General features: G+C 38.0%; 2 protein-coding genes across 2 annotated transcripts in view; one reads left to right on the forward strand and one right to left on the reverse strand.

The window, feature by feature from the left end:
- LOC122324898 (E3 ubiquitin-protein ligase TRIM9) overlaps positions 1 to 5161 on the forward strand; it is a 39316-nt gene extending 34155 nt beyond the window's left edge. The window contains exons 9-10 of the mRNA XM_043219643.1: positions 149 to 311; positions 1032 to 5161. Of these exons, the coding sequence (XP_043075578.1) occupies positions 149 to 311; positions 1032 to 1076 (208 nt within the window). The 3' untranslated portion in view covers positions 1077 to 5161. The remainder of the gene's footprint in view (positions 1 to 148; positions 312 to 1031) is intronic.
- c20h1orf131 (chromosome 20 C1orf131 homolog) lies at positions 4716 to 10352 on the reverse strand. Its single transcript, XM_043219644.1, has 7 exons — positions 10164 to 10352; positions 9466 to 9689; positions 7663 to 7722; positions 6313 to 6408; positions 6017 to 6103; positions 5877 to 5914; positions 4716 to 5561 (listed from the first exon to the last, which is right to left on the reverse strand). The coding sequence occupies exons 1-7, from the start codon at positions 10249 to 10251 to the stop codon at positions 5441 to 5443; spliced, it is 714 nt and encodes a 237-aa protein (XP_043075579.1). The 5' UTR covers positions 10252 to 10352; the 3' UTR covers positions 4716 to 5440.
- Positions 10353 to 10781: the final 429 nt, after the last annotated feature.

Here is a 10781-nt window from a genome sequence, read left to right on the forward strand (position 1 = left end):
ATTTCTCCTTTTTTTGTTCTTTACTCTCATCCAACTCCACTCCAAATTCTCTATTTCCTACACAGAGATCTTGGATCAAAAGTAAACTGAAATCTGTGTCACTGATTCACTTCATTGGTCTCCTTCCTCTTCTCTGTGATTCTTGCAGGGCTGAGGGTGGCATCACAAAGGGTTCGACTGTGGGGATTCTGTTAGACCTGACGAAACATACCCTGACCTTCTTCATCAACAAACAGCAGCATGGACCCGTGGCTTTCGAGAACCTGGAGGGTGTGTTCATGCCCGCAGTTAGCCTCAACCGCAATGTCCAGGTGAGCAGCCCATCCACACTGACCTTTAACATACTCAGTGATCGGAAATTATAAACAGTACATATACAGTAGTTCTTTCTGGTCCTCAGATCTGATTGGCTGAAAACCTTCTCCAGTCATGCAATATTCTAGTGATAACAGACACCCAAATCCACTTTAATTTTCTTGATGATACTGTTTTTCAGTCATGGAATGTAATGTAAGCTGTTGAACTGTTGTATAAATGCAGTATCACACTCCTAGCCGTTGCCATATGTCTGTATATCAGAGGACTGTGGCCAAATCACAGCCGTGTGATAATGCTTATTATTGTGCTGATACTAGTAATGTTCTTCTTATTATGCTACAGCCCAGACAAATACGAGTTTATGTTGAATTAAATGCAATTTTTAATTATAACTGGTAGCTCATAAGCAATCTACTGGCGTAAATGCACGATATTCATTGTTTGTGAACTGCTCTCGTGCCTCGTAATAATAATTATGACATTCATTTAGCTGTAAGTTATCTAAAATTTCAGAACACTTGCTTCTAGATACCTTTTTTAAAATTGTCAGTCACATCTATTTTAGTTTCACACTGCTTTACATTAAACCCTTCGTCTTAAAAGTTAACAGATAGAAGGTGAATTATAGTATTATTCAGATTCTCGTGCCTAGTCAGCATCAGCACATGGCACAAAAATCTCAAATTAATGATCAAAAATGTTCTTTTTCACAGGTGACTCTAATCACTGGTCTGGAAGTCCCAAAAAGCATCATGTGATCATCTCGGACCAATGAGAATGAGCCAGACCTTTCTTGTTGAACAAATCAGTGCTCTAGACTACCGCACTGACCGCATAATGGTTATATTAATGATATTTTCCCCTCATGGTCATATGGGTGATTTGCATTTCAGTGTTTACAAATCATTCCCATGTTTACAGAAAAGCAAACCGAGATGTCCCCACGGGGCCAAAACTGGAGTCGGACCCAAAAGCACTTTGAAGTAGAGTTATGCCTCTTTTTCATACCTCCAACGGAAGATAGCACAGTTTCAAAAACAAATTTGGATTAAAACCAACTTATCAGCCATTTGATATGTTACCAATGGAACACAGACGATAGTCATCAAACGACTGTGAGACTAAAAAGTGTTTCAGGTTAATCTCACATGCTACACCAATCTCAGGTTTACTCACCTTTAATGTGCTTCAAAAGACCTCAGACCATGAATCTGGGGAGCTGGGATCGAAGTTCACCGTTCCACAAGTAAAAGTGTAAATTGCTATCGCTAAGTTCTGCTGAATTAGCTGCACAATTCGAGGAAAAAAATAATGATCGTAGCACAAACAGCGCCGGACGCGTTACATTCTGAAGTGTAATACTTAACGTATGCACAGTTGTCTTAGCAAACAGCACTAAAACTAAAACGCAAGAAAAAACAGAAATGATATAATACCTGCCATTAGAGATAGACTGTGCCCTCACCGCCAAGTAGACTCGGCCTTGGTGCTTTATATGAGCCACAGTTGTGAATATTTAGCCAGAATCTCAACTCTGAGGTCTCCTTACACTGTGACCGACATATTCCTTAAAAATCTCAAAGCTGAAGCATGTAATTTTAAGTTAATTTCACAGAAAGGTGTACACACGGACTCAAAACATTGTTCCGTTTGTTTGAGCTTCTCCTGGCAACTCAACCAGTAGTGAGCGTTTAGGGCGGGGCTGTCTGTATTTCTGACCAATGACAAATAAGTGGTCGGAATACCTGTTTGAAAACAATCGCCATATTTGTTAAAATGCAGAAATGCACGCTTCAACTTTAAATACATGCTTCACGGGCTTCATGCACCTCGATAAAACGAAACGATCGCTTCATGATTCAATCAGCATTATTTCCACGCCGCGCTTATTTGAACGCTTTTTTTAGATTCTGACGTCGGAATACAAAGTCATACCTTGTAGTAAAAAATACCTTGTAAAAAACAATTGCGTTTGCATGTTGTACAGCTGTAAATATGGTCAAAGCAGTGAAGCACGCATGAGTTACACATTCATTATATTGAATTTGTGTTACATAGTGTGGTGGATAAAACAGGAATACGGCTTTTGTGTGAAATTATTTTCCGATAGCGTAGCTTTGAGTTAAACCCCCCCCTAAAGCTACATAACTCCATAACAAAGCTTTTATTCTCATAAAAGCGGTCACATTAAATGCTAGGAGGAGTCACATGTTGGACCTTTCGATAGGAGATACAAGCCTCAGCTTATACCTCTGTTCAAATTACAACAGTTTCAGGGAGAAACGAGAGATAAATGAAAGATATTATATTTATGTTTATTATCCTTTCCAGACTTTAACTTACGGGATTATGGGAAATAACAACCCACTGGTGATGTAAAGCATGGGATGTTGTTGATATTTATAACGCGTTTCTATGAAGAGTGTAATTAATGTAAATAGCTTAAGGCGACGCTTTTATCGCGCAGTGAGTGCTTTGCTGTCAGGAGTACCAAATTAAAACAGAGCAGGTACTGGCACTAAATAAAAAAGAAAGAAATACATAAATAAAAAAAACAATAGATGGAGCTGCATTTAAAGGAATGTTCTGGGTTCAGTCAGGGCCATCGTCTCTTTGGAGGAGCTGAGAACGTTGCTCCAGGTCTACTGTGATGGCATTTCAAGTATAAATCACAGAAAAGTGGACCAACACCAACACAAGTATACACACACTGTATATATTTCCACTTCTTGACCCTTCAGGACATTTCTCCCCATCGATTTTTTACTGTACTGTAAAAGTGCCAAGTTTAATTATTGTCTGTGGTGACTGCCAACATGCCACATATGCCGTCCACATGTACTTTTTTCACCTCATCTATCATATTTATGACCATCAGCTGGCAAAGTAATGTCGATGAACGCAGAAATACAGCCATCGATGGATTTAATCCATACAAAGTACCAGAAAACATTTTTTACAGATCTCAGGTTAGCCCTAAATGTAACTTTCATTGACGTTTATATATTTCATTTATACATTAATGTAATCCTATTATATGAAAAGCACAGATATACAAATAGGTAATGTGGTTTAAATACATTGTTTCTGTTTGTGTATTTTCTTTTCACAGTCAATGCTTGCTAATGGTCGTGGTTATGGATGATGATCTGGAAAGTCATGTGACCAAAAAATGGTTAAACTGAAGTTTGAGCATTCCTTTAAATCCAGTTTATTCTGTTGGTGACGTCTGCCAAAACTGCCATCTGTCCAAAAGGATCTATCTTGCTGATTTATTTATTTTTTTTTACAGTGTCCTTTTAAATATCACAATGGACTTTTTTTTGTTTGTATTACAGTATATTTAAAGGTTTATGTCGATGTAGATAATAGAAACACTGGTCGTGTACTAAATATGAAACAAGACGCATTAAAAACTCTTTTCTGAGACTAGAATAATGCAAACACGAGAACTTGACAGAGTGCATAATATATTTATGATAATAAATCGACTGTACATTAATAGAGAACTCATAAGCTAAATACGTCCCAGAAGAATCATGGGAGAAAGGATGTGTAGTATAAGGATATTTTACGTCTTCAGTAATTGAGGAAGTCAACTTACCCGACTAAATTTATTTCAGATATCACACCAACTGCCATAGCATAAAATGTCCAGATCTTTAATTTTTTTTTTCTCTACTTTTCCAGTCTTAAACATTAGTCTGGGAAAATGAACATCTCGTGCTGTGCCTCATTCACACGAATCTGCCAAAATTAGAGATGTTGCTTTATAACGCGGTGCGTTTTCACTCGGACAGGATGTCAACAAACCTAAAACTTCGTACGAGGTTGTTTCTCAACTATGGACTTTTTGCCCTGTGAAATTTGGAGACCAAAAGTGACGTTTTATGGAGTAATGCAATATTGCAATGCATTACTTTTAAAAATACTTTTCCTAACACTTATAAACTGATATTTACCTTATTTTTTCACTTAATGTAGTAAGGGATGATGCATGGCTAGCTGTGCATTGAACAAATTTAATGCATGATTTGTGTCGGATGAACCACAAAGCACATTCAAATGATGTAATGCATCATCCAGCTTATACCGTGGTGGTTATACAGCGATTAAACGGACTACCTGTGCGTTTGAATGCATGCTTGCCAGCCAATCAGAATCAAGTATTCAGAAAGACCCATTATTAATTAAGATAAAATCATAATCCTTGGTGGATAAAAGTGGCCAGAGTTGAAAAAGCACCCATCGAAAGGTGAATTACATTGGATTTTCATCACAAACAGGGACACACTGAACAAATAAGTCTCCTGAAGTGTTTGATATATAGCTGTACGGTAAATACGACTGCCTGCGAGCGTGACCATCGACAGAAAAAAATTCAACGGTCCATCTGCCACTGTACCAAGCATTTGAGGATTTATTTTTCTATATGCAGCACATTACCTATACGGACGTACATTGGTCAGGTGTTCGGCCCCCAGACTGTCTCATTGTGAAAAGTTTGGCAAAGAAAAGACATGCCGTTTCCCTGAAGAGCCTTTCCATTGATCTACTGACACAAGACACACACATATGAACCGAGCTGTGGCGCTGTGTACCATCATCATCATCATCATCATCATCATCATCCTCCTTGAAGCAAACTCTAATATGTGGGTGCGTGTTTTTGGTGCTTTTCTTCTGTATGTGATCTTCAGCTCTCATTTCCTCTTACTGAGGTGATATTTTGTACGTCTCTGTGGTTTGTATATCAAATACATTGTACATGACATTCTTTTCTTACTACTTAGCGTAGAAGAAAACCAGTGTCTTTCCCTTTTAATAAACAATAAAACTGTGATCCACGCGTCTTTATTCAGAATTTCTCCTCTGTGATCGTTTCTTTTCACGCCAATTAAATCTGACCGAGTTTAGAGCCCCACATATTTTTTGAACCCCCCAAAAAGCACGATTTACGGTAAACGAAACTACGCTTTTGGACTTCCTGAAGAGATTAGGAGCGTTCTGCACGTAAAAAAAAAAAAAAAAAAAAAGCGTGGCACATATTAACTTCAGCCCAGTCAAAATGTGATATTCCATACAAATTTAAATGTATTTACTGAAGTTTCAGAAAAAGCTGTTACTTTTTGACTTTAACTTTAAATTTATGAATGTCTTTGGAACTCAACATCAGCATTCCATTTTTGAATCGTCCAACTTGTCCACCGAGCTCTCCGCCAGACGATTTACTTTTCTCGGCCCTGGGAAGTCAAAAAGACAAAACTTAGAGACACTAGAAAAGCAAAGACCTGAAGGTGCTCTGTGAAAGGGCAAATTATTTTCCCCACACAGATTTTGCTCGTGTTCATGCCAGTTGGTCATTCATATTGGCTGCATTAACCAACAGAGAGCTGCTGGTTTAAAAGTGACTTCTGTGTGAGTTCACACAAAACTAAAAAAAATAAAATAAAATAATGCCAATTCCAAAAAGTGCTAAAACAGTGAAGCACAAAAACTGCAACCCGTATAATTTAAATGACAATTCTTAGCATTTTAAGTTCAAAACAAACACAAACCTTGGTTTCCATTCTTTCTTTCTTTTTTGTTGTGGTTCCTGTCAAAAGACAAAGAGATGAAAAGTTAGTAGAAAGGTTGCACATGCTGTTTTAGGAAGTAATCGCATAGCAACAGTTTACATGTCAAAGGTTGTACTTACAGATTTAGCTTCCTCTTCTGCTTTCGTTTTCTGTTCTTGAATCCTTTGTTGATACACTTTGTAGTTAACGTACTGCTTTTTAGGGGGCTACAGAGAAAAACGACATTTATCCATTGGAGTATTGTAAAAAACCCCAAAAAAACAACGACTCTCTGCCAGATTGGATTCACCTGCTACAGCAGCTTTTGTAGCAATGCTAACAACGCATAGCAAATCTGGAGACGTTTCTGAGCACAAAGCAGAAGGCTTTCTTTGAGTGTGTTTGTCTGCGATCGGTGAACGCGTGCTGAACTCACAATGGCACCCAGCATGATGGCTCTGTCCTGCTCAAAGACCCTCTGCTGCTGCTTCTGATACCCCGAAAGCCCCAACTTGTGAACCTCAAAGCGAGCCTGTGGACGACACGCACATCATGACAATTAATGTGACATTCTTTCAGGGGAAAAAAAAAAAGTGGCTTAAGTAAAGCCAAGGAAGACTTGGAACTGCGTACACAGGCAGCTAAACAAATAGCGCTCCGAACACGAAACTCAAGACAACCGTTTTCTAATGTGATGCGAGAAAAGATGCGTTATGCTAATCATAAATACGCTGAACCTCATAAATGACTGATATAGAAAACCCATGAACAAACTCCATGCATTTGAATTCAAGAGTTTGACATTAGCATGTTGCTAAGCTAACAACTAAATATTCTAAAAATCACAGCAAGCTAATCTGAAGTAAACTTTTTTCTTTTTTGAATCAAAAACACCTAAATAAGCTCATCCTAATCTACTAAAACTAGAGATGGTCTTTATTCTGAGGTATGATGGAATGTTTATTTGATAAAATGTTTAAGGCAGGTAAGATTCAATACTGAATGCATTTTGTTATCGATATTTCTTTTATTTCGTCCGCCACCTTGGATTTATTTTTTCACGGACTCCTGCAGAACGCCAAAGAGACTCGTGGATTTATGAAGGACATTTCTCCAATACGAGGTAGCTTACTGAAGCGGTGGAGGCCTACTGTACTTAACTCCAGCTCAGACTAATTATCAAACATGTTTTATATCCCAACTGGACGGAGAAATAAAATCTGTGAAAAAGTCTGCGTCTGTCGTTTTAAATGAAATCTGTGAACTCTTGGTTTGCCAAAAACCTGCAGACTGCCTCCGACTTTCAGAGACTAGAGCTGACATCCAGATTGCAAATTAAGGCAAAAACCTGGTCATGCAGTGCATTCGAGCCCCGAGCAGCAGAATTAAGTCTTTTGGTACGACCATCCGTGATGCCTTCAAGTGAAACTGAAGTAGCTACAGATCTTTCCTTTCATACGGCGACAAGCATTTAAGTGAAATGGATTATTTAAAGAGACGCAGGACGGGGACCTGGTTCAATCCACCGTCTGTTGGTTAGAGACGGCATTGAATGCGTCTTGCAGTCGATTGTAAGAAAGAGGTGACGTTTTAGTTGACGGTGGCCCGGTTTCAAAGACAAAGCCAAGATTAGGCCATAGTTCAATTAGGAGAAAATGACACGGTCAATTAAAAAAAAAAACCGAATGCATGGATTTAATAATGCATTTAGAAAATAGGGCACATTTTCATTTTGTGCTAGCTTGTAGACAGCGCACTAGGTTTTGAAAAGGAGCAATCATCTCACCTTCTCTATTGTTAGTTTTTCATCTGAGCCGTTCTTCTGCTTTTCTTTGACATCCGAAACCTGAGGGTAAACAATCGCGGGTAAAGGCTTCGCTCATTCTTTCATGCATATTTTTATATTTCCATTCAATCATATTACAGACGCTTTAATGCAAAGTGATTTACAAATGAAGAGAACAATAGGAGGAAGATTAATGAGAGTGCTTTGTCAAGTCTTCGTTAGTCTGGCACGGCTTTTATTTTTTTACATTTTGAACACAATACAATAGAAAAGGTAGGTGCTAGTAAACGCTGCGTTACGATTTATTAGGCAAGTCGAAATTCTGCTCATATTTTTTTTCCCTAAGAATATTTTACCAATCCCAATCCACATCTTAATAACTACTATTGATTTTGTGTGATAATCATATAAAAGTGATGTGTAATTGTCCAGGAAGGCTGAAAGTCAAAAACTCCTTGTGTTCGGGTGCTCAGAATTATTACGCATGTTTTCTTTTTCAGATAAAAGAGAATGAACTCAGTCTAAAAGTTAAAAACGATTAAATGCCAGCGAGAAGAATGCAATAATAGAATTAGCAAAGTTAACGAATGACCGTTGAGCCAGTAGAGTCAGAATCAGCTCTATCTTTTTCCACAACTGCAAGCTTATTGTGATGTTTCAGGTTCTCCGAGACTTTGTTCGGATACGATATACTAAATGACCCTCACTTGAGAAGAACATGCCGAAGTGTTGTGAAATCCATTAGGTCTGATGTTTCATAGGCTTTATGGACAGATAAGTTAGAACCACTGAAGAATACATCTTCCACGATCTAGCGGTAAGTTTTAGGAGCTCACGTCGCTCGATTTCTGCAAGACAGACACTTCAGGATAGGAGATGGACTAAAAATGAGCTCCCTAAACTTACTTCCAGATTCTGGAAGATATATTATTTGTTCAAGATGATGTTCCTTCAGTCACTCACAACTTATCTATCTACAAAGCCTATGAAAAAACAGTGTCAGTGGATTTCACAATAATTCAATATATTCTTATTGAGTGTGGGCCTTTTTTATGATTTTATACCCGAGCAAAGTCTCCGAGAGCCTGAAACGTCGCACTTGCGCAGGAGACTCCAGGAAGGTTGCAGTTCTTGAAAATGATGGCGCTGGAGACTAAAAGGATCCTGACGGTTTTTCACCTAATTCTTGATATTAATTCTTAATTCTAAAATTTCTTCTCCACCTGTTTTTTCTGACACTGCTAGCCCAATGAGCATTTCACTGACCAACGGTCATTCCTTAACTTTGCCAATTCTATTATTGCATCCTTCTCACGGGCATTTAATCATTTTTAACTTTTCGTCCGAGCTCAATCTCCTTCTTGGCTCATTTTATCTGCAAAAAGAACCTGGATATAATAAGTGTTTGAGTTTCGACCTTAAATAATAATAAAATGATAAAAAATATGACCAGAATTTCATTAGCCATGGATTGGCTCCAGAGATCCGACAGCAGCTCCTGCTGGTAGACGCTCTAACTACAAAAATTGACATTTAAAATAACCCATTTTATTCAATTGGTCTCAAACTCAATTCCTGGAGGGCCACAGCTCTGCGGTTCAGCTCCAAGTCACACTTGCTTGGAAGTTCCTAGCGATCCTGAAGACTTTGATTAGCTTGATCAGGTGTATTTTGATTAGGGCTGGAGTGAAACTGTGAAAGCTGCGGCCCTCCAGGAACTAAGCTTCAGACCAGCGTTGTATTCTGATTGTATGAACATTTTTAATCATACCCAGAAACCTGAGAAGCTGCAGTCCTTCTTACCTTCTTCCTTGGTTCAACAGCCTTTGATAATTTGCTCTTCTTCAAAGGATCAATGAATGTAACGACCTCCACGTCGGATCGTTTAGTCCCAGAGTTTGTCAGGAGCTGCTCCGAGTCTGTGCCATGACAGGCTGTTTCTGTATCACCCTCAGTGTCCTTCACATCATCTTTAGAGGAGTTCTTTCTTTTCTGAGACTTGCCCAATCTTTTGTTTTTTCTATCACCTAAACATGAAAAATTGCATAAATTCCATAAACCTGCTGTTGCATTATTTTGTAGGCCTGTATTAAGTGCAGTATGCAAAATTGTAATTATTAACAGCTGCATCGTTATTTATTTGTTGAATTACCAATAATACTATTTTAGTTGGATTTTATCATTCATATATATATATATATATATATTCATATATATATATATATATTCATATATATATATATATATATTCATATATATATATATATATATATATATATATATATATATATATATATATATATATATATATACGCATATATATATACACACACACACACACACACACACATACACACACACACACACACTTATTGACCCCTATATGGCTTTTATGCTTTATGCTCTACTTAGAGAGTGTTAATTTAAAAATGCTGTTATTCATCTGCTAGCTATTATTTGTTGTTATGGTTGTTAGCTGTTACTGAAAACTTATTTCTCACCAAAATCATACAACTTGTTCAGAACTTGATCGAGAAAAAGATGATCGTCGTCCACCTCCCCGCCGTGTTCAACTGTCGTTACGCTCATTTTTAGTAAATAAAACACGTTTTAACAGCAACGTCGGTTTTCGTCTGTTTCACGTGTGTGTATATCGTATACGCGAAATGTCCGTTCTCTCCTTCCGTCAATACGCCCGTACCGGAAGTATGGCATAAACTGAAATGTGGACACCGCCCACGCGATAGAACAGAACAGGAGGAGGAGGAAACTGTAGAGGCTGTAAAATGCTTTCTGCCCTGTAGACGGCGCATGAAAGCTCAGAGCTCCAACCCTCCATTGAACCACATTAAAATCTCACGGCGTTTTTGTATTACTAGATGTACGGTAAAAGTCATACAAATAAAGTCATACAAATTTAAATATATCACTTTTGAAGAGTCATACCTGACATATAAATAAAAAATCGCTCATAATCTTTACATAAAGACTAATCTAATAAAGAGCTAATAATCATAGACGTCGGTGATTGGCCTATCCATGCAGCGCAGAGAAAAGTAACATGTACCTCATGTTCACTCCATCAACGTGTGGCTGAGGCGGTTGTTTTTACTCAAGGA

Source organism: Puntigrus tetrazona, chromosome 20 (assembly GCF_018831695.1).
Source record: "Puntigrus tetrazona isolate hp1 chromosome 20, ASM1883169v1, whole genome shotgun sequence".
NCBI lineage: Eukaryota > Metazoa > Chordata > Actinopteri > Cypriniformes > Cyprinidae > Puntigrus > Puntigrus tetrazona.